This window comes from Vitis vinifera, chromosome 12 (genome assembly GCF_030704535.1).
Source record: "Vitis vinifera cultivar Pinot Noir 40024 chromosome 12, ASM3070453v1".
In the NCBI taxonomy this organism is placed as follows: domain Eukaryota; kingdom Viridiplantae; phylum Streptophyta; class Magnoliopsida; order Vitales; family Vitaceae; genus Vitis; species Vitis vinifera.
The window spans coordinates 4,145,221-4,169,769 of NC_081816.1; the positions used below are offsets into that span (position 1 = coordinate 4,145,221).

The window sequence follows — 24,549 nt, forward strand, 5'->3', positions numbered from 1 at the left end:
CATTGACTAAGGCAGTAATGAAACCACCTAGCAGAGAACTGCATGGAGACGGGGAAGGCTGATATCTCCGGCGTGAATAAATGGCACGGCTGAGAAAACAATAAAACTCATGGAAGGATATCTATTACTGCTGGCATACAACTTCGAAGGAAAAAAGTACTAGAAGTGGCACAAAGCTTGGACTCACTTGACTAACAAAGGCATGGTATTTAGAAACAATGTCCAGGAAAGCTTACACGAGGGCTATCTCTGTATCCGAACTGAAGCAAGAAACCAGAAGAATGACCAATATAGCATTGAAAGTAAAGGAGATTAAAAGATTGTAAAGAGCCCGACCTTTCTGAACAAAAAGGTAGGTGCAATGGTGATCTATCTTTGTGTCAGTCATAAAGAAAAACACAATTATAAAAAGAGAAAAAATGAATGTGCATTGATTTCGAAGATTCGAGAATACTGTCACTCCAAAGGAATGACACATTGGTTATCTCAACTTCACTATTTTCAACTTCTCACACATTGGTTTCTGCAAAACTAAGTCCATGAAGTTCGGATCTTGAATATGATCCAAAATGCTACTATAAATTAGTACTTGATCCAAAATTGCAGACAAAGATTTTACACTTTCCAGATTGCTTTGGGTTTAAAGTGAATAAAACCGTGGGGAATAAAAAGATATAAGTATATAACTGAGATAATCTTAAAATTATAAATAGACCGACATCAAATATTCTTTATGAAACAATCATCCCCACAAATCGAAAGTTGTTCAAATCACTATTTCTAGTTGAACATATTGGGAAGTGGTCTCACTGCCATGAAAGCATCCACCATCTGAAAGAAAGGAAACAGTGGCAAAGAAGATTAGGGATAATCTTGTCTCCAGTTTTTATAATTAGATTAACAAGAACTATATAAAATAGGGAAATCATGGAATCAAGCAAAACCTGTTCCAATCATAGGAAGATAACACAATCTGCTCCAATGTAGCACACAAGCTCATACTCTAAATTATGCAAGAAAAATAGTCATTGACTGTGCTTAGAGCCCAGGAAATTTTTAGGGAATGTTTTGATTCGATTATTTGAAAATAGTTTATAAGAATAGGTTAGAGAAACAAAAACATAGAAGAGTATGAAAATTCAGCCACAAGCATAAGGTAAACCAAAGATCAAATTTATATAACACAGTTAAAATTTGTCTGGTTGAGAAAATTGAAAATAATAAAAATTGGAGTAACTATTATCAGTTCTGGTACATGTTCCTTACAGAGGACCCCCACTAACTGTGAGATGTTTCCAACCTCATATATAGGGATCCTAGGGTTTGTATAAATAAGCAATCAGAAAATCCAACATGAATTCACTCCTCTCCCCTGCCCCAACCTTCCTACCCCACCCACCACTTGCGCCCCGACCAAATAGAAACAAAATAATGAAGGGTTTTGGACTTCTATACCCTTATTGTAAATGTTAACAACCATTTAAAGCATTGGCTATTCTTTTCACTTTCAAAAATTATGAAAATAATTGTAAGAAACTTTAGAGAGAACATCAATTTACTACTGTCTAGAAATACCAGTTTGTTCGCTCAATATGGTTTTCTAAAATCAACTGATCAAACATACATCTTAGAGGTTCCTAAATTTTTGCATTTAGAAACAGAAAATTGTTCCAAGAGACTAGAACCAAACAAGCCTTTAGACATCATATTAGGTACCTTTAATAAAGAACAACCTTGTAATTGAATCCATCAAAACAATTCTCTGTACTAGAAAATGAACTTCAAGGAATATACATTTTTGAACATTACAAAAAAATCAATGACTAACATTTGAAAATATATTATAAAAGCAAAAGTACAACAAATTAAGCACAACCATGGAAACTTAAGGAAATGATTGGAAAAATGCTAAAAATGAAAATTTTAAAGCAACCTCAATAAATCATTTTTCTCCTGAATAAGACTAAAAACCCCTAAAATGGGAATTTTAATCTCCAGAATTTAATATAAAAATGAAGAAACCAATGGGTAGAAATGGCATACAACATTCAAGTATTTAACCATACTGGTAAGATATTTATGTCCAACAGTCACAAACTTCAGAAGGGATAAGATTAGATCATAAGATTTTTACGAATTAAGATGCTAATTATTCCAAGATTAGCTCCATCTGCCCATCCAGGAGCTGAGAAATTATTACTGGAAAATGTTAAGATTTAACAGTCTCCTATACTATCTCCTAGTGCACAGAATTCCTATGGAGTTACTTAAGTTTACAGAAAACAGTACATGCTTTTGTGATACAGCAACAACTTGGATTATATTAGAGAAAGAACACATTTATAGATTTTCTGTACTTTGAGGTAAATTAATTCACTTGCTTCTAAAGCCATAATTGGAAATTCATATCGTGTAATTTGAGAACTTTGGAAATTCTGATATAATTTGATTATATATACAGTTCTTACAGACTGTTATGAAGTAGTGTGTTGTTTCTTGTTCAACCCCATCATAATTCAACCATCCTATTACAATTGAGTTATAGAACATGTAACTAGAAGCCACCATTTGAAATAACCTAAAGATATTACACTGCAGAAACATCAACCTAATTCCAGTGGGGAGTGTGGAGAATGTAGAAGAGCTGGCTCGAGAGTTTGGTTGCAAGGTCAGTGCCCTCCCTGCTTCCTATTTGGGCCTTCCGTTAGGTGCTCCTTTTAAGTCTGCCACAGTTTGGGATGGTGTGGAAGAGAGGTTTCATAAAAGACTAACATTATGGAAAAGACAGTACATTTCCAAAGGTGGGAGACTTACCCTAATACGTTGCACCCTTTCTAGCATCCCTATCTACTTTATGTCCCTATTTTGCATCCCGGGGACTATGAAGTTGAGGCTAGAGCAAATCCAAAGGGATTTTCTCTAGGGAGGAGGGGCCCTGGAGTGGAAAACACATTTAGTAAGGTGGGCTATCGTCTTCTTAGACAAAAGAAAGGCTGGTTTGAGGGTTAGGAATCTTTTGTCCCTCAATAGAGTCTTGCTATGCCAAATGGAGTTGGTGTTTTGTGGAGGAAAGGGAGGCCTTTTGGCATAAAGATATCAACAAAAAATGTAGGGAAGAAAGAGGGTGAAATTTTGGAAGGACAAGTGGTGCGGAGACAAACAACTAAGCATCTTTCCCCTCTTTATTTGCTTTTACCTAAAGGAGGCTTCGGTGGAGGATGTTTGGAAGGAAAGAAACAATAAGGCGCTTGATAACAAAGAGCATTCTATACAAGGAATTAAACTTTCTTTTCTTTGTAATCTTTGAGCATGGTCCAAATTGTTTATAGTTCTTAGCCCTTCTTCTAATGTAGATTTGTTGATTGGATGGGATCTTGTCAAGGGATGTCATTTTTTGTTGTCCCTCTTTGTTTTCTGTTGACACTTTTAAGCGCTCATTGTATACTCCTTGTATACTTTAGGGTGCTTTTTTAGCGTTACTCTTTATATTATTTGATTCCTTTATCCATCAAAAAATAAAATAAAATAAAATAAGGCATGAAGCTTACCTCATCAGTCACTGCAGCCCGAGCCCTCCGATGTCTTTCCACCAATTCAGTCAAAACTTCGATAAGGCGTTTCTTCACGTCACCTGTTAGCATACGTCCCGCACCATATTCCTGAAAGAGGATAACTTGAGTATTCTTAAGAAAACAACTAATGAGCCATTATTCACTTTCTTTACCAACATTTTGTAATATGCTGTGAAAATTTTACAGAATAGTATATATTGTCACTGGAAGAAACGTCAGTCACTCACCGTCCTTATGTACTCAAGCTCAGCATCATCCTCTAGGAAAAAACCAAGATATTTAATTGGTATATCTACCTGAACAATGTCCAAAGAAACAAAGTACATGCCATCATCAAATTACCTTCAGGATATATAATTGTTTGGCCTTCCATTAAATCAAAATATGTAAACATAATAAAACTGGCATCCACAATTCCAGATGCACATAAAAACAGTAAAGCAATTTTTTCAGTAATTTGTACTTAGAATACAACAGAAAATCAATTACCAACTGCAACAGTTGTAATGTAAGCAAGAATCCCCCAATTTGGCAAAATATAAGAAAACAAAAAATTGTACAAGAAAGAAATATCTTCCCGGATAACTCTTGAGAAGAATTCTTCTAGTACCAATGTAAATTGTACAGTTAGCATGACCTTATAGAGGATTTGACATTCTTCACTAAAAACATTGGCAAATAAAAAAAATAAAAAATTAGTACCTCAAGATTTGCTCCATATTTTCTGTGGTTCTCTATGGAATCTTGTCCACCAGAAAATGCATACTTGTTTATCTGTAGAGATTAACACAAATAACTGTTATAGAAAAGAGAACAAATCAACAAGACCACAAAAAAAAAGTGCATATTTATCAATGTATGTCTAACCCAAATCAGGTCATGTCACATTGAGTTAGGCTGAGGAGCCAACCAAACCCAACCTAAATACAATTGAGGGAGAAAAACCAAACCCAACCTAAATACAATTGAGGGAGAAAGCACAAATCTAGACCCTAGCCACATAGGATCATGTCAACCCACCAAACCCAACCTAAATACAATTGAGGAGGAAAGCATAAATCTAGACCCAAGCCATTTAGGATCATGTCAACCCACCAAACCCAACCTAAGTATAATTGAGTTGGAAAGCACAAACCTAGACTTGAGTCATCATGTCAACCCAACAAACCCATTACAATAGTTTTGTCTTTTAAATTGTAAAAGTTAATTAAACAATATCATTCAACAGTTAAAAGTAATTATTGGTTAATTAATTTTTCTTTTTAATAAATAAAGACTTAAATTAAAATAAAAAGAGCCACCAAAAAAGTGACCCAAGGTATACAAGAAACAAACATCCCTTCACCACCAAGGCTCAAACAAGATAAAACAAAGGAAAATCTCAACAAACCCAACCATTCAAAAAAATTTACTAAAGTTAGTGGACAACAACTTAGACTCGGACCACAAAAAGGAAACAAAATCCCTTCCAGGTTTTGGACAAAAAAAAACCTCATCATCGAACGTAATGATGTTCCTGGCCTTCCAAACCCCAAAACAAACACAAAGGACTTGTTCACCAAACCTTCTTATGCTTTTTGCCCACAAAAGAACCATGTCATCCCAATAGAGAATCTCTAACCGACGAAGATAGCACCCAAGACACCCCAAAAAGCGCCTCCCATAAAACCCTTGTCTTTTCACAATGGATAAGCCAATGATCTATGGATTCTTCATGCTCAAGGCACAAGTAACACCTATTTGATAAAGACCATCCTCATCTCTAAACTTGATCCAAAGTTAAAACTTTACCCCACACCGTCTCCCATGCAAAAAAGCTAACTCTAGGTTGGACCCAACCAAGTCAAATGTCGCTCATTGGAAAAAAACCCACCAATGTCTGGTTACAAAACATTATAAAAGGACTTAAATGTAAACTTGCCACTCTTTGTCACTGACCAAAGCAATGTATCTTGTAGCTCCAACGGGTTGGTCTAGCCTAGAGAGTTTGTTTGTTTTTACATTGTAGTTTCTTGTTTTTGTATTCTTGTTGTTTAGTTTTTATTTGGTGGGAGGATTCCTCATCCTTCTCTTGTGCTTCTTATTTCTATCAATATATCTCTTTGTCGTTTTCTATCAAAAAGCAATGTATCTTCCACATCCCTACACACTCTCTAACCCTACAAACATGCCAAAAACCTCTCTACACAATCCACCCCTCAGTTATTAAAAGATCTAGGGAAACAAGTATTCCAACCCTTTCTCCCCCTTTCAGCGAAAAAATTTCAAACATCCTCCACCCATGCATCCTTAGAAAGAACAAGCAAAAAAAGAAGGAAACAACACGCACAACAAATTATCCCCACACCACCTATCCTTCCAAAAAAGCACCCTCCACCCATTACCCACCAAAAAGGAACACCTAGATCTCACAAAATCCCAATCCTTCCTTATCGCTTTCCACAACCAAACCCCATACCTCCCTTTTACCTCTTGAGTTGCCCACCCCCCCTTACTTCCCCATACTTTCCACAAATAACCTCATTCCAAAAGGTCATGCATTAATTCGCAAAATGCCAACTCCACTTGCAAAGGAGATTATTGGTTAATTAATTAATTAAAGATCCATAGAATCCAAGTTAGAAGGTCCATGAGCCCAACCCAATTCACTTGCCTATTATTTGGGCCAGATATAAGCAAAACCTCTTTCTAGAACCAATAAATATGAATCTGAATTTGTTACTCCATGCAACTTGGCAGGGCAAATTTGATAATCTTCCATGCCTAAGCAATACAGGCTCTTATGCATTCAAGCTCACTGTGTCCACCTACCCACCTTAACCAATCTTTCAAACACTTCCCCACCTTCATTAACTACCCACGCCTAAGCAATACAGGCTCTCATGCATTCAAGCTCACTATGTCCACCTACCCACCTTAACCAATCTTTCAAACACTTCCCCACCTTCATTGACTACCAATGCCTAAGCAATACAAGCTCTCCTCTTTTGTGAGGATGATGAAATCAACTGAATTATTGGAAGTGGATTGTCACTTGTTTTGAGTTGGTTTCAGGACTCAAGATAAATCTGCAAAAAAAAATTAAATCATTCCAGTAGGGGGCATGGAGTATGTGAATAGAGCTGTTGTCCTATTTGGATGCAAAGTAGGGAGATTTCCTACCTCTTATCTAGGTTTACCCCTTGGAGCCCCACATAGATCAATTGGCGTTTGGGATGTAATAAAGGAGAAATTCAAGAGGAAATTGGCTGCATGGAAAAAACAGTATCTATCCAAAGGAGGAAGACTCATCCTTATTAAAAGTACTCTCTCAAGCCTCCCAATCTATTTTATGTCGCTCTTTGTAATCCCTAAGAAAGTGAGAACCAGATTAGATAGAATTCAAAGGAACTTTTTGTTGGGGGGGATACAGAAAAGAGAAGGAAGTTTCACTCGGTAAATTGGATAGAGGTTTGTAAAGATAAGAAGCATTGAGGATTGGGACTAAGGCACTTGGAGGGTCTTAATCAAGCCTTGTTAGGCAAATGGCTATGGAGATTCTCCCTTGAGAGGGCAAGTCTTTAGAGAAAAGTCATTCTTGGAAAATTTGGGGAGGTTGGGGGGGGGGGGGGGGGGGGGGGGGGGGGTTGGACCACTAGAGAGGTGAGGGATTCTTACGGGATAAGTCTTTGGAAAGATATTCGATAAGGTTGGGAAATGTTCACTCTTAGAACAAACATCCGCATTGGAAACGGTAGACGCACAAGATTTTGGTGGGATAGTAGGGTTGGGGAGATTAAGTTGAAGGATGTTTACCCAACTCTTTTTAGGCTTTCTTCCCACAAGAATGCAACAGTGGCAGATTTATGGGGAAGGGGAAGGAGTGGAGGTGGATGTTGGGAAGTTTCGTTTAGAAGACCCTCCCAAGATTGGGAGCTAGAGGAGGTGTCTCAGTTTTTGGAACATTCTTCAAAAGTGCAAGAAGGGGAGGACATTTTAATTTGGAAAAATTATGGGAAAGGAAAGTTTAATGTCAAATCTTATTATATTTCTCTAAGGGATGAGAACAATCTTTCATTTCCAGCTAAATAGGTTTGGGGATCAGGCAATCCTCTCAAAACTCGCTTTTTTGCTTGGGAAGCAATGTGGGGGAAGATATTAATTGTGGATATGTTAATGAAGAGGGGATGACCCTTAGTTAATAGATGTAGTCTTTGTAAAGATAGTGAAGAGTCGGATCATATTTTGATTCATTGTGATAGGACAAGACAACTTTGGACATTGTTGTTAACAAATTTTGGTTTGGTTTAGGTGTTCCCGGTTTCAGTGAGAAATCTTCTCCTATAATGGAAATTCAAGGGACTAGGGACGAAGAAAAGAGTAGTTTGGCGGCTGGCTCAGATTTGCTTATTTTGATGTATTTGGGGAGAACGCAACCAAAGGATTTTCAAAGACGAAGAATTATGGGACCAAAGGCTGAGGGTTCTCTTTTTCAGATCCCTAGTGGAGTGGTCCAAACAGTTGCTGGATTTGGAGATCCCCTCTCATCTGAATTTTCTGGAGTCTCTTTGTTGTGGCTAGTCTTGCACTTTTCTAGGTTTCTTCTTTCTTTTCTGGTACTTGGGTTGGGTTGTTTTTTTGTGTATACTACCTGTATACGTTGGGTGCACCCCCTTTTTTTGGCACTTCTTAATACAAGCTTTTGTCCATCAAAAAAAAAAAAAGAAAGAAATTCAATATCTATAAACAATTACATAAACTAGGTAGTGACCAAGATGCAGAGAGAAAGAAGTACAAGAAATAAGCTTCAAGCATTCAGCAACAAATGAGAGAGTATCATCCAGATTTGATACATGGACCCAATCAAAAGTAAATTAAACTTGTTCCCCACGAGATTTCTAAAATTAGATTGACCTCCCTTCAAGTTTATTTTTCTGATCAGAAAAAAACATTTCATTGCAATAAAGAAAAATACATAAATCTGATCAAAAGCACAAGAACTAAATAAATCTGATCAAAAGCAAGAAAAACTGTCTACCTGAAAAGGCAAAGGTAATTGCACAACTGGAAATGGTTAGTAGAAGATGATATTTCCATTAATTTTCCTAGCCATCCATAAGAAGGGAGACATGAACAAAATATCGCTCTAAAGTTAGAGCTGGTCAGAAAAAGAAAGGATATCTAGAAATTTTGCCAAAAAATCCTAAGATATTGAGATGAAATTTAATGAGACAGCCATGTGGTCATTTCCATAGAATGTGTATAGGAAAGATTGCATAATCTTCATTGTTACAGAAGATTTTGCACATTTTACGAATTTTTTCCATGTCTAGGTTGACAGGAAACATAAAGGCAATATTTATCTTCCATGAGTCGCTCTTTTGGCGGCCCTTTTTAATATATTTATCTTCTTATCTATCAAAAAAAATTTCACGAGAACAAGGAGCATTTCAAGATCTCATAGAGTAGGAGCTTTGATATTAGAAATACTTAAAAGAGTTATAAAAAGGCCTACGAGGAATTTTAGAAACAAACCTTGTTCTTAATGTCCTTTCCAGAATCAGTCACGTATATTGCAGAATTGGGATCACTAGCAGACATTTTTCCTGTCTCCCCCTGCAGATATACAAATTCAAGGAAAAACAAGAGCCATGATTTACACAAAAAGAAAATTAATGATGCAGCCATATGTAGAAACCACCAAGCATCAAAGAAGACCCTTTAGATGCCACATTTAGAACTAACAGAACCTAAACATATCATTTTTATGTCTTTTCAAGTACTGCTAAAGTGCAAAAATCTGTTTTCAAACTCTAGAGATGAAACATAAAGGCTAGATTACAAAAGCATAAAGGCTAACAAGTCTTTAATAGACCACTAAAGTCAGGTAATATGAGTGCATGCACACAAAGTGGTGACAAAACATAATTGAATGAAAATATTAGACTAACTTGTGAGTTATTAGAATATGAGGCCAAATTGTAATAACACCTGAAGGGCAGGGAAGAATAATGATTCAATCAATGCGGGCTTGTGATATCCTATCCGAGGAGCAACATCCCGTGTCATTCTGAAATAAGGATCCTGAACAAATTAAGGAAACAAAGGCAATACCATAAAATAATTATTACATTGACATCAGATGCAAAAATGAATGTAAAGTTGGATAAATGATGACAATATTTCAAAACAAGAAATTTGTTAATGAGAAAACAAAACCAAGGTAAGAAACATAGATAAGGATGAATAATTTTTCATGTAGCTGACACAAAATGGTTGGGATATGGCTAGCTTGGTTGGGTCTGTCTGCTACATGAGTAGGTTCTGACAAATTTTGAGAAATCAACCTACTTGAATACCAGAAACATACCAATATATATTTGAGGATGAAAATGTGAGTCCATGCCCCCTCATGTGTGTATGCATTTGGTATGTTGTTCTGCCACCACCGGCCTCCCCAGTTTGGCAATGGTTAAAATCAATATGAGAAAAGTTTGTAAATTTATCCAAATATTTGGAACAAGGTTTGGTACTTCTGGTTCAGGTATAGTTTAAAGAAGCAACAAAATTGGAATTCCTACTATATAGGAAACTTCATACATGTCCAGCTTTTTTACTGCCCGCCATTGTCAAGCTCCCATCGTTTGATGAACTTAGTATCTACTCTCCAAATCTAGGACAAAGGAGAAGTTCAAGCCACATTTTCGGTGACATTAGAAAGCAATTAGAATAAGCCTTTATACATATCCATCTCCCAGACATGAAATTGCCCCTCTATAGTGAAGCAGTCTCCTGGCAGTAAATTTTGTAGCTAAGACCTAACATGAGAGGTCCACTTATAGACACAGCAGTTTTCTCTCTATTAAATCTATTTTCAGTTTCCAAAACCAGAAAGGGAGCAAGACCTTTGAATCAGCCGTTGTATTTTTTATTTTTATTTTTTTTGATAGGTAAATTTTTGTCCCCATTGGGACTTGAACCTAGAACATCCCACAAACCCTCCCCCATTCCTTAATCAGCCATAGTATATAACAACTAACAGAGAAAGAACATATCAATATAAAGACAAAAGAACTACTTTCTTTTTTTCAAGTAAAAAGAATGGGATAATGAAACAATGCAAAGATTAAAAAAGAAAAAAGGGAGTGCATTTAGGTGTTTTACATATGAAGCACTTAAACATTCCTTTCATAAGCAATAATATGAGTGACAAGTAAAACTAAAATGAAAAAAAGAACTTCAGAAGAGAGAAGACTCAACCTGATCAATAGCACACGGAATCAAGCAACGAAGATCATCTTTTCCAGAGAAGAGGTGTGGAAATGAACTCGGAAAGGATGGAACTGCCTGCACTCACACAAAACTAAGCACATTAAGGCACTTTTAAAGACTTCCCAATAATTGATGCACCAAACACAGCAGTTCCACTTCTATGCATACATAGCTTCATGCAGCACTACTTCAGCTTGACAAATTGCTATTTTGTAATGTTTTCTTCGATATTTTTGTGCATTGTAGCCATTAAAAACCGTAAAATGTTCCATATATTGCTATTCAACAATAATGAGCAACATGAAAATTCTGCCTTGTAAAGGCTAATGTAGTTCACAGCAAGGAAATGTGATAAAAAAAATTAAAAATAATAATAATTCATTACAAAGTAACTAATGCAACCCAATTAGCTGTTCTTACCATTTACTAAAGCAAACAACAAAGAGATGGGAACAAAATACATAGTCCAACAACAGAGAACCCATGCAACCACTTAAAATTCATCTAATTAGTAAAAAGTGCAGCAAATAACCATACCTGCACAGGCGGGAAACTCACTTTCCCAATATGATCTTCCCCTGTGAAACCAAAAATACCAACGACCTGCACATCAACAGTCAACCTTTAACCACAGGCTGAACGAAAATATACACATAAAACATACTCTTAATAAAGGGGGGAATTGTCATCTCTTCCCCTTGTTGCAACAATCACCTTATTGTATGTGACACACTTTCCAACCTTCACCATGTTCTTGTAGAAGGCACTGCACAGAAAATTTTCACATTAGAACCATATGGTAGTTCATTAGTAAATGCAAATATGCACTAGACTTTTCCTGCTAGGAGTGGGAAACAGACTTGAACATCAATGTTTGTGGTCAACCAAGTTCAAGGTTCTAAACTGCATCCAACCAATCAAATAACCCTCCCCAAAACCAGACGAGGTAAATCCCTCCTGATTTTCTCAATTCGCATAGCTACCTTGACAAGGATCTGGAACATCAAAAAAGTATGCTTCTTTTTTTAATGATTCAAAAAATGTTTTAAGTTAATATTTAACCATAAGCTTTTCATAATTCATTCTTTTTATTTTAAATCCAATTTAAGAAGCCAATATGAAAGTTCTATAGGCTATACTCAAAACTTCTGCTTGAAGTTACTATAAAGTGCTTCTTTAATCACACCATGCCTCAATATAGATTCTCTGCCAGTATCACCTATCAATAAGTATAGGTAAGAGTGCAAGGTTAGAGAAGCCAAACATCAAAAAGCTCTCTTTTTCTTTCCTGTCCTTCTCGTTTCTTTTTTCTCTCTTTTCCTTAAGATCAAACAAAAAACTAAATGCAGTTTCTGCAAGGCAAGAACATGTTATACCTTACAATGATATGCATTGCTATGCAGTAACTTCATTTCAATATCTAACAAAGTCCCATTATCCCATAAGGCTTTATTCTATAAGCATAATGATGATGAAAAAGCAGATTATGCAGTAAATTCAGAAAGCCTATCAATTATGCCTAGCAAATTAAATTGCCTAAGACATGGTGGAGAATGGCACACAGTGGTTGACTGTCCAATGCATAGGCACAACAAAGGTCACCTAAACTTCAACTTGTTAACGAACTCTGGTTTTCTTTCTTGAGTTCAAAATAACCTTCAGCTTTTTAAAACACGTAAATTTGACTCTCAAGTCCTGCATAAGCCTCAAATTTGATATGATAATGTCCTGGACAACCAAGTAGTTGAAGACCTAATTTATTTATACACTTCTAAGTTCTAACCACACAAAAGTCCTAGCTCTGGCAAAGGGAAGACTCCCATGAAATAAAAGGTGTGTAACCTAAGGTATGTTGGGTGTGTTTAGGGTAGAGAGGATAAGGTGTGTTGGGTGGAAACGAAGAGTGGGACCTTCTCTGTTAAATCACTTTATGCTAGCCTAGAGACAAGAAGTGTAGTGTAGTTCCTAGCTAGTATTGTGTGGAATGCGTGGGTTCAACCTAAGGAGAGTTTTTTTGCGTGGGAGGCCACTTGGGGGAAAGCTTTGACTCTTGACCAGATTCAAAGGAAGAGGTGGTCTTTGACCAATCAATGTTTCCTATGTCATGCACATGAGAAGTCATTTGATCACATCCTTTTGCATTATGGCAAGGCAAGTGTGGGAGCTATTGTTCTCTCTTTTCAAAGTTTACTGGGTGATGCAGTCCACTATTAAAGAGACTCTATTAGGTTGGCATGGTTCTTTTGTTGGAAGAAAGCAGAAAAAAGCTTGGAGGGTGGCACCTTTATGTCTTTTCTAGACAATTTGGAAAGAGAGATAGAAGATCTTTTGAAAATGTGGAACTCTCTATCCAAAGGTTGAAATTCTTGTTTTAGTGTAACTTGTTAACTTGGACCAAACTGTTTATGGGTGAAAGATTGACATCCATAGTTGATTTCATTGATTGATTGGGTCGTTTTGAGGGAGGGAGTAGTTTTTTATTTTCTCTTCCTTTTTTTTTGGCGCTTTTTGGCAACCATTGTATACATCATGTGTACTTTGGTGCATCCTTTTTTGGCACTTTTCAATATTATTCTCATTTACTGATCCAAAAAAAAATGAAATAAAAGGTGTGTAACTTGAGGTATAACATCAAAACAAAATCTCAATAATCCCTCATAAGCAGAGGCTTCTAAGCCACTGAAAATTTGAAATTAAGGTCATGTATTGAAGTTTTAGCATCAGTCAGGATCCCCAAAGAATAAGAATACAATCCCAACATCTAAAAGATTGTCTAAAAAATGATCTTCAAAGCATAATTTGACATGAATGGAAAATCTAAAGGCAAATTAAAAAATGGTTTAACAAGAAGCAATACTGTAATTATTGTGATTTCAATGAAATTTAAATGTCACTAGAATACTTGTACTCTAAATTGTTAGCTAAACTTGATATGCATATTACTAACCCTCCAACATAATCAAAATCTGAGAAAATGAAGGTTCTAGAAATGTCAAAACCACATGCTATAATGTCTTTAGCATTCTCACGAGCAAGTCTTTGGCTTTCCTCCACAGAGAGATTTTTCCACATGCACTTCTCATCATCAGTAAGTTGTATAACAAGAGGAACCTTAAAGGCATCTTGCAAGTACCTGCAAGCAGTGTTATGCACCATTGTAAGCAAAAAAGGAATAAAATCTTATTTGAGACCAAAAGGAAGAAGATAATAAACTTATCTATATGGATACCAATGTACACCAAGATAAAGAGATGACATTTTGAATGACTCAGCTCACTTTCAAACTTCCTATACTGGACAGAAGTAAGCATATATGGTTCATGAAGAAGTAAAGCAATTGCATATTACCTAAAGAGCAAATAAACTTTCATTTTCCTCCACTAGTTTCGTCATATGGCTTATACTGTTTCGCAGCTCACACCTGTGGTTGAGCTTCTAGTGGCTCCAGAACCTAGCATATAAGCCATTGTCTTGGCTGAGGTGGGTTCAGCAAAGTTAGGTTTCTTCTTCTAATTGGATGCTTAGCAATGTCGGTGACATCAGCAATTTCCTTGGCGTAACTTATGAAGTTTCCAAAAGGAAGTTATGAGACTCTTTTCTTCCATCGGGGATAGGTGGGGCCTGTGAGGGTAGCCAAGTCCAAGTTCTTCTAAGAAAAAGAGGGTATTTTTGAGATACCAGTTAAAGAAACTCTCCTCATAAACTACAAGGGGAGCAGCAGCAAAGGTAGAGGGGAAGTATCCAACTTGAGGATAAGGATCTGATGAGTGATCAGTTCCCTTATGAAAGCTTTTAGAATATTAAATGCCTTAATGAGGGTAAACGAAAGGTAATGAAGTTCTTGTTAAAGGAGCATCGAGATGAGGTGCTACATTCACAGGAAACCAAAATGGGTACCACAAGTCACAACATTTTTTGGACTGGAAGCACATAGACATGAACCCTTGTTGCTGGAGGGATCTTGAGAATTGCTTTGTGGGATAAGGGGGTATTGGTGGGTGGAAGCTGGATTATGTCTCTTGTTGCTTCAGGAATCTTAAGAATGGCTTTGTGCGTCTAGTCTTGGGAGTTTATGAGCATTTATTTGGGAGGAGTTGGGAGCCCCCAAGGAATTATGGGAAAACCCTTGGTGCATTTTCAGGACTCTGATGTTGTGAGGTTTCCAACAGAATAAAGAATGCTCTTGAGGATTTCTTCAACTATGAGGTACTTATTTCATTGACAAGATGGAATTGGTTTACAATGGCTGTTGTTGTTGTGTCCTGGTCATTCCCTTTTTACCTTCTATGGTTTCCATGTATGCTCCTTGTGTATTAGGGTTCTCACTATTTTGTTTGTTTTTCTGTTTTTCAAGTTTATTTGCTTATAATAGAAAAGGTGCTGACAAAAATTAACCTTTCTTCGTTGTCCTGTCACTATAGGATTATGGCACATGTTATTCTAGTTGGTCAGTAATTCTTAGCATTAGTGAGCTAGACCAACTAGTTTCGGTTGACAATTTTGTTCTAAACATTCTTGGATCCAACTCTATATATTTCCTTCTATTTACACTGGTGCTGAAGACTCGAGATCATCGTCAATTCATACTCAAGGTCATTCACAGAAGTATGGCTGAGTTTATTTGAGTAAATAATAACATTATAAGGTGTATTTCAGTTTTTATTGGACAATTTGGTGAGGAGTACTCAAGCGTCCCACACAATCCTAGAGTGCTCAAGCAGTCCCTATGAGTGCTAAAGCACTAGTAACCACTTTTCATATTTTTTGTTAATTTTCTCATTCCTATTTTTCATGATATTGGTCTGGCCTGCTAGGGTTTTTAAGACTATAAATACATCTTATATTGTTGAATTGAGAAACGCCCCCTTAAAGCAATATTGTCATTATTCTCTACACATCCCTAATGCTCTCAAAAAAATTATAAGTGTGAAAAAATTAAATTTTGGGGCTTAAAAACAAAACTACCTACTCATCCCCACTTCCCTCTAGGTAGTAGTTTCAAGAATCAAGATTTGAACTTTCACTTAGGTTCCTCCTAAATATATGGTAGATGATTATTCTAGCCTCAAAACATCTTGGGAAGAATTTTAGGTGAAAAATCCTTCTAGCAAGTAATTGTTTCCTCACTTCTATCCAAGGGATATGATGCAAAATCTTCAAAATTCCAACACTATAGAAGATTTCTTTGTTATATAGAGAAATGAGAGATGAAAATTAAAAAAACAAAAATAAAAAAGACAAGAAAAGAAATGTCCTTATGGTCACCCCAAAATTCATACACGACTGTAATTAGGGTTTCCTAAGCAATCACACTTAAGGAAGGCAATCATACTCAATGAACTATATAGCTACTAAATTATCAATAAATTCTATATATTAGGATTGAAAGATTACATAGGTTTATATAATCTCATGGAACTCTTTTTCCTAATAAAACTAAGATTCTATTTCCTAATAAGAATATGACTCATTTTCCTAATCAAATTAGAAACTAAAACAAATGGAAATTTGACTAAAAAATAAAGTACTAAATCTAGTTCTAATAAAATAAAAACAAAACTCCAGTTAAAACTATGAAATACAAATATTAATAAAACCATTTTTACTAAATATTTTTCCTTTTTCTTTAATAAATCTTCATAAGGTGCTTTCCTTGTTGTTCCCATCAATTAGCATTAAAGCCCCTTTTTGGGCAATGGCATGAGCTTGATCATGTCATATTGCAGAGAGGTGTGCAAAGTTAATGGGGAAGGGCATAAGGTTAAGTTGGTATGGGAACAACAACCCCCTGTCTTCCATCCCTCCTTTGTTTTGGTTGTGCAAAATTTAAATTTTATAGTTGTTTGCTAAGGGACCTAGGGAAAATGGAGATTGGTCACATTTTGAAAGGTCATCATAAGGATGTGGTTAGAGTATTATTCAAAGCAGTTCATTCAATATTAGCAGGTGAATCTAAGATTTCAACTCTAACAGAAGATTTGATTGGTAAAACATATTTGGGCAATAATCTTTTGGGTGGAACAAGACTCAACCATCATACCCCCACAGGTTTTTCAAGCAAGAGATGGTCCTAGAGACTAGACTTGCATATTTGCAAAATTATAGATCTGCCAAAAGTTTGAATCGCTCCACTTAAATTCTTAGATCGGCTTCATTGGATAACTTTTTTGGTGATTTCATGTCTCCTTGAATTGTATTTTCTCTTAGGGTCCATCAACAGATTCTACCAAAGACTCAATTTTTTTTCGCTTTCATCTCCCACTTCGATTTTTTCTATTTAATCTGGAGTGAGAACAGTTCATTCTTCCATTGTATTTCTACCATTGTCAATGATATGATTGTTTCTCATCAAAACAAAGTAAAATAATATCTTTTGCATTTTAAAATTACAATGAAAGAGGGGTGCTTTGGATGCAATTTATTAGCTAGAAGTATGGTGAAGATGAAGGGGGGTGGCGCTCTCGTGAGGTGAGAGATAGGCATGGTATTGGCCTTTGGAAAGCCATGAAGAAAGAGTGAGATCTTTTGAGTGGCAAAATTTCTTTTTCAATGAGTAATGTTAAGCAAAAATCTTCCTCCTTAGAAATGGTGCTAAGGGGAGGAAGATGTCGGTTTGTGGTGGAGTCTAAGTGGTTTGAGATTGAGATTGAGGAGTCGGGTGGGAGTTTGAAAGGATGCATATGGGAGAGAAGTAGGGGTTTTGAGTCTTGGATTAGATTTGGGGAGGCTAGTCTTCGTTGTCTTTTGGAAGGCGTTGAAACCTGTTGTAGAGAGGTGGATGATCAAAGATGGGCTATTGAATGGTTGGAGGGTAACAGAAAGTTTAGAATGGAGCGTCGGTTGAACAAGGCAGGGAGGTTCATCCTATGCTCTATCCGAGATATGGAAGCAAAAAGATACAGCATTATCTTCCCTGAAGGGAAGGGTCAGGCCAGTGGATGGAACTCTTTGGCTGTGAGGTTGAGAGGTCTTGGAGTGACACCGACAGAAGGATTAAAGATTTCCAATGTGTCAGAGTATCCGGTGAAGCCGAAGGGAGTCCTGAAGGTTCAGTGGAAGGAAAAGGGGGTGGAAATGAAGTCTTTTGCAGAAGCTGTTAAATCGTCACCGAGAAGGGCGGGTGAGTCAGTGTGGTTAGAGGTAGGGGAAAATGAGGTGCATGGTAGACTAGAGCATCTGAAACATTGTCTAATAGGGAGGTGGGGTTCTATCTCAGTTCCACTACCTGAGTTGGATTTCGTTAGGAATTGGACCCGCCAGATTTGGGAGGTTAAGGGGAAGTTGTCGATTGCCGCGTTGGGCAGGGGTATTATGTTGTTCGAATTCGATCAGGCTCAAGAGGCTGAGCGTGTTTTGGCCAGAGGCAAAAGAAGCATTAAGGATAATTGGCTTATCCTGGACAAATGGAATCCGGAGGTGGGGTGTTCCTTAAAGAATCCCATTGCCGCAGAGACATGGGTTAGGGTGGTCGGGCTCCCACTCCATTTCTGGTGTCTTGAGGTGTTTAAAAGTATTGGAGATGGGTGCGGAGGATTTATAGCAGTGGATGAAGGAACCAAATCCATGTCTGAGCTGCAATGGGCGAGGATTTTGGTGAAGCGTGTGGATTGGGAGGTCCCTAGCTCAGTTCATATAGCTTTGGGGACGGGGTGCTTTGCCCTTCATCTATGGTGGGAATCTGCTCCTTGGTTCTCGCAGGTGGTACCGGCGGGAAGCTCCTCCGGGAAGGGCGGGTTAAGGGCAGGTGAAGAAGTTGATGGGCCTCTTCGGGTGGCTTGCTGTGGGAGTCAAAGGAAGGGGGTGGAGTAGTTGGGGTTGCAGGTGGAGGTACAAGACGTGGCGTGTAATGAAGGAAAAACTCTCCTTCCCTCTGTTGAAGCCTCTGCAGATGGGACTGTTGAGAGGAGATGGGCTGGTGGCCCAGCCGACCTAGTGGGAAGGGGTAGGGAGTCCTCTCCCATCAGTTTGGTCAACTGCGGAAGTGGGCAGGCAGGCCCAAGCAAGAGCTCTGGCCCTTCAGCTTTAAGCTGTGGGGAAGCCCAAGTCTTTTATAGGATGGATTTGGGCCGGGGTCCAAGGCCCAATCCCTGCTCCTTTAGTGTGGGGATGTCGGGTGAGGCCTGTGGGCCTGTCCAAGCTGGGGCTTTGTTAGATGAGGTCTTTGATGGTTTCGGGACCCCTCCCTCGCTTCCTAGGGCTCAATTTCTGCAGCCGATTCCCATCTCCAGGGGTGCTAGTCAAGACGCAAGAGGAGAAGTCGATCCCCTCGTCGAGCTGCCGCGAGACTCGATGGCGCGAGTTTCCTCTCAGATGATGGATCGAGGGTTCCTGACTGATGAAGCTCTATGCGAAGAGGCTTCCAGGTATGTCGATCTCTGTCATATTCCTTTGGGGGGTCGGGATCTCTCTTCTCCTTCTTCTTCTTCTTTCGGACGGGTGACGATGAATGAGGGGACCACTGGTGTTTCGTTTTCTGAGGGCAACGAAGAGGAGTAGACTCCGTTGAGTATTATTTTGGCTGATGGTAGCAAGGGAGTGCTAGTCTCTGAGGGTGAGAAGCAAGTGGCTGGAGAAGGACCGGGGGGGGAGTTTGAGGGGATGTTTCAGGATCTGGATGGGTGCCGGTGGGACGACAGTTACTTGGCGAGGTTTAGCAAATTCTTGGGCTTCTCCACGGACGGGTTTGAAGGCGAAGTTCTGAATTTGCTCCTAAGGACTAAGAGAAGAAGAGAGCAAAATCTGAAGAAGGGCACGTCAGGGACCACTAAGTTTGATAGGGAATTGAAAAAACTTGAGTGGTCTATCAATTATACTGGGGCAAGGAAGGAGAAATCTGTGGTCAGAGAAGGAGGGGTTAGAATCTCGACAGTTAGATGAAGCTAAAGATTCTATCATGGAATGTCAGAGGGGCCAATGACAGAAGTAAAAGGAAGGTTATCAAGGCCCTAATTAGATCACAAAAGGTGGATTTGGTGTGCTTGCAGGAGACCAAAATCCAAGAAATGTCCCAAGGGGTTATTCACAGTCTTGGCGTGGGAAGATTCTTAGGTTGGGGAGCTGTGGATGCAAGAGGGGCAGCTGGAGGGGTGGTGGTTTTCTGGGATAAGAGAGTTTTGGAGCTAGTAGGCCTGGAAGTGGGAATCTTCTCAATCTCGTGTCGATTTAAGAATTGCGAGGATGGGTTTATGTGGTTCTTCACAGGGGTCTACGGACCTACTATGAAAAGGTTTAGAGAACCTTTTTGGGAAGAGTTAGGTGCTATTCGAGGTTTGTGGTCTGATCCCTGGTGCATCGGTGGGGACTTCAATGTTATTAGATTTCCCAGTGAACGGAGTAGAGTTGGAAGACTATCTGGTCCTATGAGAAGGTTTTCAGAGGTGCTAGATGAGTTGGCTTTAAGAGATATGCCTCTTTAGGGGGGTCCTTATACGTGGAGTGGGGGGTTAAATGGCCAATCCTAGTCGAGATTGGATCGCTTCCTGATTTCGGAGGATTGGGAAAACCATTTTAGTGGAGTGTCTCAGTGCACACTCCCAAGGCCTGTGTCTGACCATTACCCAATCCTCTTAAACGGGGGTGGTGTTAGGAGAGGTCCTATCCCTTTCCGTTTTGAGAATATGTGGTTGAAGGAGGAGGGATTTAAGGAGCTTCTGAGGGGCTGGTGGCAAGGTTTTAATTGCAGTGGTTCATATAGCTTTGTCCTCTCAGAAAAACTAAAGGCTTTAAAAGTTAAGCTGAAGAATTGGAATAAGGAAGTCTTTGGTAAAGTGGGAGTAAATTTGAGGATGGCTTTGGGCAGAGTTTCTTTCTGGGATGATCAGGAGAGGCAGAGAACGTTAAACGAGCAGGAGTTAGAGGCTAGAAAGAAGGCCAAGGAGGAGTTTAAAAAGTGGGCGATTATGGAGGAAATCTCGTGGAGGCAGAAATCAAGACAAATATGGTTGAAGGAAGGAGATAAGAACACGGGGTTCTTTCATAAGATGGCGAACTCTAACAGTAGAAGGAATTGTTTGAAAAAGATTAAAGTCAGAGGTATTTGGCTTTCAGACGTGCAAGATATTCAAAGGGGAGTGGTGAGGGCCTATCAGGATCTGTTATCGGATCCTGGTGGCTGGCACCCGAGTATGAGCAGCTTGGAGTTTGATAGTATTGGAAGAGAGGAGGCTGCCAGGCTGGAGGAGATGTTCTCTTTGGAAGAGGTGTATCTGGCCCTTTCGGAGCTAAATGGGGACAAGGCTCCTGGACCGGATGGATTTCCCATTGCCTTTTGGCAGTTTTGTTGGGATTTTGTCAAAGACGAAATTATGGGCTTCTTTAAGGATTTTTTTGAGAGGGGAAAATTCGTTAGAAGTCTCAACTCCACGTTTCTGGTTTTAGTCCCCAAGAAAGGTGGGGCTGAGGATTTACGTGACTATAGACCCATCAGCTTGGTGGGTGGTCTGTACAAGATTCTCGCCAAGGTTCTAGCCAATAGGTTGAAGAAAGTAGTGAGTAAGGTGGTGTCTTCGGCCCAAAATGCCTTTGTTGAAGGAAGGCAAATCCTTGACGCAGCGTTAATTGCTAACGAGGCCATAGACTCGATGCTGAAAGGGGATGAAGTTGGTGTGTTATGCAAGCTGGACCTAGAGAAGGCTTATGACCATATTAACTGGGATTTTCTGATGTTAGTGATGCAAAAAATGGGCTTTGGGGAGAAGTGGGCCGGCTGGATCAGGTGGTGCATCTCCACTGCCTCTTTCTCAGTTCTGATTAACGGGTCGCCAACGGGTTTCTTCCAGAGCACTCGAGGGTTAAGGCAAGGGGACCCCATTTCCCCCTACTTGTTTGTCTTAGGAATGGAGGCCTTAAGCTGCCTCATTAACAAAGCGGTTAGGGGGGGCTTCCTTTCCGGCTGCAGACTAAGGGGAAGGGGTGGAAATGGGATTCAAGTATCTCATTTATTATTTGCAGATGATACGCTGGTCTTTTGCAAGGACTCCCAAGACCAAATGGCTGTTCTAAGTTGGCTTTTAATGTGGTTTGAAGCCATTTCTGGTCTGAATATTAACTTGGAAAAGAGTGAAATTCTGTCGGTGGGAAGTGTTGAGAATGTTGAGGTCTTGGCTTCTGAATTGGGCTGCAAAGTGGGTTCTCTTCCTTCCACTTACTTGGGGCTGCCTCTAGGTGCTCCTCACAAATCGGTGGTTGTGTGGGATGGTGTGGAAGAAAGGATGAGGAAGAGACTCGCTCTATGGAAGAGGCAGTTTATTTCTAAGGGGGGGAGACTCACTCTCATTCGGAGCACTTTGGCTAGCATGCCGATTTATCTTATGTCCTTGATGCGTATTCCAAGAGTTGTAAGATTGAGGCTTGAGAAAATCCAAAGGGATTTCCTTTGGGGAGGGGGTGCGTTGGAGAAGAGGCCTCACCTTGTAAATTGGGATGTGGTGCGCTCTCATAAAATGAAGGGTGGATTGGGGATCAGAAATTTTTCTATCCTCAATAGGGCCCTGTTGTGTAAATGGAGCTGGCGCTTTGCGGCTGAAAGAGATTCTTTTTGGAAACTTGTTATCAGCTCGAAGTATGGGGAAGAAGAAGGAGGGTGGATCTCTTGTGAGGTTAGGGAAGGCTATGGGGTGGGGTTGTGGAAGGAAATTAGAAAGGAAGGCGTTCTGTTGTTTAAAAACGCTTCCTTCACTGTAGGGGATGGTAGAAGGGTGAAATTTTGGAAGGACATTTGGTGTGGAAACACTCCCCTATGTGAGGCTTTTCCTTCTCTGTTTGCCTTTGCGGTTTCCCAAGATGCGTGGGTAGAGGATTGTTGGGATTATATGGGGGATGCGGGGGGTTGGAATCCTTGTTTCTCTAGGTCTTTTAATGACTGGGAGCTGGAAGCGGTGGCGAGTCTCCTTTCGGTCCTTCAAGGAAAGAGGCTCAATGTTGGGATGGAGGATAGAGTGGTGTGGAATGCTTCTAAGAATGGGAGTTTCTCTGTAAAATCCCTTTACAATACTCTAGATTCTGGTGGTGCAGTCCCGTTTCCGTGGAGAATCATATGGAGCCCTTGCGTGCCTACTAAGGTGGGTTTTTTTGCTTGGGAAGCTTCTTGGGGGAAGGTCCTAACCGAAGATCATCTCAAAAGGAGGGGCTGGTCTCTAGCAAACAGATGCTTCTTATGTTGTGATGATGAGGAGACTATTAACCACATCCTTATTCATTGCCCCAAGGCGAAGGTGTTGTGGAATCTTATCTTTACAATGTTTAGGGTTAATTGGGTTCTTCAGCTCACAGTTAAAGACACTCTCCTTAGCTGGTCCGATTCCTTTGTAGACAAGAATCGTGGGAAGATTTGGCGGGCAGCCCCCCTTTGTTTATTTTGGACGATGTGGAAAGAAAGAAATAGGATAGCTTTTGACAATGAGGCTTTGTCGATCCAAAGATTGAAAACCTCCTTCGTTTGTAATCTTTCCTCTTGGACTAAGTCTTGTTTAGATGGAGAGTCCCACTCCTTAATTAATTTTGTAGATTGGTTGGGCTCTAATTGAGGGTTGGTGAGTGTATGCTTCCTTGTGCTTTTTGTTTTTGGGGCCTCTCGTGTATACTTCCTGTATGCTTCGGGTTGCCTTCTTGCTTCCCTCTTTTTAATATATTTTTTCTGTGTTTATCTATCAAAAAAAAAATTACAAAAAAGTTCATATGGTAAAGGTGCCAAAACAGCCTTTTGCCCCCTAAAATCTAAGTCATGTAGAACCCCATAAAAGTGGTCTTCTACCAAGTGGTACCCATTATGGAGAATTTCGTCCATCAATGGATTCCACATTGGCTTTATGACTTTTCAAATTGGAAGATAGAAACTCATAAATTTCAAAACTGGAACTAAAACTTGAGACCGGGAAAACAGATAGGCTAAACTTATAGTTTATATTTTATAAAATATATGAAGATAATTCCACTAATAGAGTTGCTAGGTTCCTCAAGTTATTAAAAAAAAACTTTCCTACAATGTCTAAATAAACATTAAACACTCAAATAAACAATCTCGTAAACTATTCTAAACATTTTACACGATTCAGAATTATCCATCCACGTTCCACAGAAATGCAATAGCTTGAGGCTATATTAGAATTGAAAACACATACTTGGTGAACATGAAAGGAACCAAATGCCCCAAATGCAAAGCCTCAGAAGAAGGTCCTCTGCCTGTGTACAAGTAAAACTTGTCTCCTCTCTCATAGGCATCCAAAACCTCATTTAAATCCCTACAATTCATTCAAAAATCAAATCATTCACACAAAACACATAGAAACCAAAAACAAAAACACTGAGAAAGAATGATATACAAAGCAATCATACCGGTGAGCGAAGAAGACACCGCGGCGGAGAAAGACGTGAGGAGGGCGAGAAGTGAGGCGTTGAACACGGTCAATTAGGGTTTGGTCCAGCCTCTGGCATCCAAACTTGTCGATCAGCTTGTCGTAGTCGATCTTCCCTCCGTCTTTAGCCGACACTTCCCATGGATTCACCACCTGCTCCTCCTCTTCCTCCGCCGCTTTTGTTCCTTCCATTTTCTTCCGAGTTGAGAAAGATGCCCCAAGATTGACGTTACACACTCACACAGTCTCTTTTATGTCCTATGTATCCGGCGGCTTAGAGGCCTCCTATCCCTTATATTCCGACATTGTTCATTTGGTTATTCTCTTAGGAGTTAGGAGACGTTTAGCACTAGGGAATGGGAAGTGGGAATGGA

At 39.2% G+C, this 24,549-nt stretch overlaps 1 protein-coding gene across 2 annotated transcripts; it reads right to left on the reverse strand.

Moving 5' to 3' along the window:
• Positions 1–536: 536 nt before the first annotated feature.
• LOC100257528 (tryptophan--tRNA ligase, cytoplasmic) lies at positions 537–24,549 on the reverse strand. 2 transcript variants are annotated; one of them, XM_002275590.4, is made up of 12 exons: positions 24,156–24,549; positions 23,942–24,061; positions 13,771–13,956; positions 11,538–11,589; positions 11,361–11,426; positions 10,812–10,898; positions 9,543–9,635; positions 9,087–9,167; positions 4,275–4,346; positions 3,800–3,868; positions 3,549–3,659; positions 537–831 (listed from the first exon to the last, which is right to left on the reverse strand). In XM_002275590.4, the coding sequence occupies exons 1-12, from the start codon at positions 24,365–24,367 to the stop codon at positions 781–783; spliced, it is 1,200 nt and encodes a 399-aa protein (XP_002275626.1). In that variant the 5' UTR covers positions 24,368–24,549; the 3' UTR covers positions 537–780. The 2 variants fall into 2 exon arrangements, with proteins under 2 accessions (XP_002275626.1, XP_059597049.1); XM_059741066.1 differs by lacking the exon at positions 537–831 and adding an exon at positions 911–1,003 and having other exon boundaries at positions 24,156–24,544.

Excerpts from the sequence above, each read along its gene's own strand:
- LOC100257528 (XM_059741066.1), bottom strand. The coding sequence starts at position 24,367 with ATGGAAGGAACAAAAGCGGCGGAGGAAGAGGAGGAGCAGGTGGTGAAT. Across the intron at positions 11,427-11,537 it reads AGTGTGTCACATACAATAAG|GTCGTTGGTATTTTTGGTTT; the intron begins GTGATTGTTGCA and ends GTTGATGTGCAG. Across the intron at positions 4,347-9,086 it reads GAAAGGACATTAAGAACAAG|ATAAACAAGTATGCATTTTC; the intron begins GTTTGTTTCTAA and ends TAATCTCTACAG.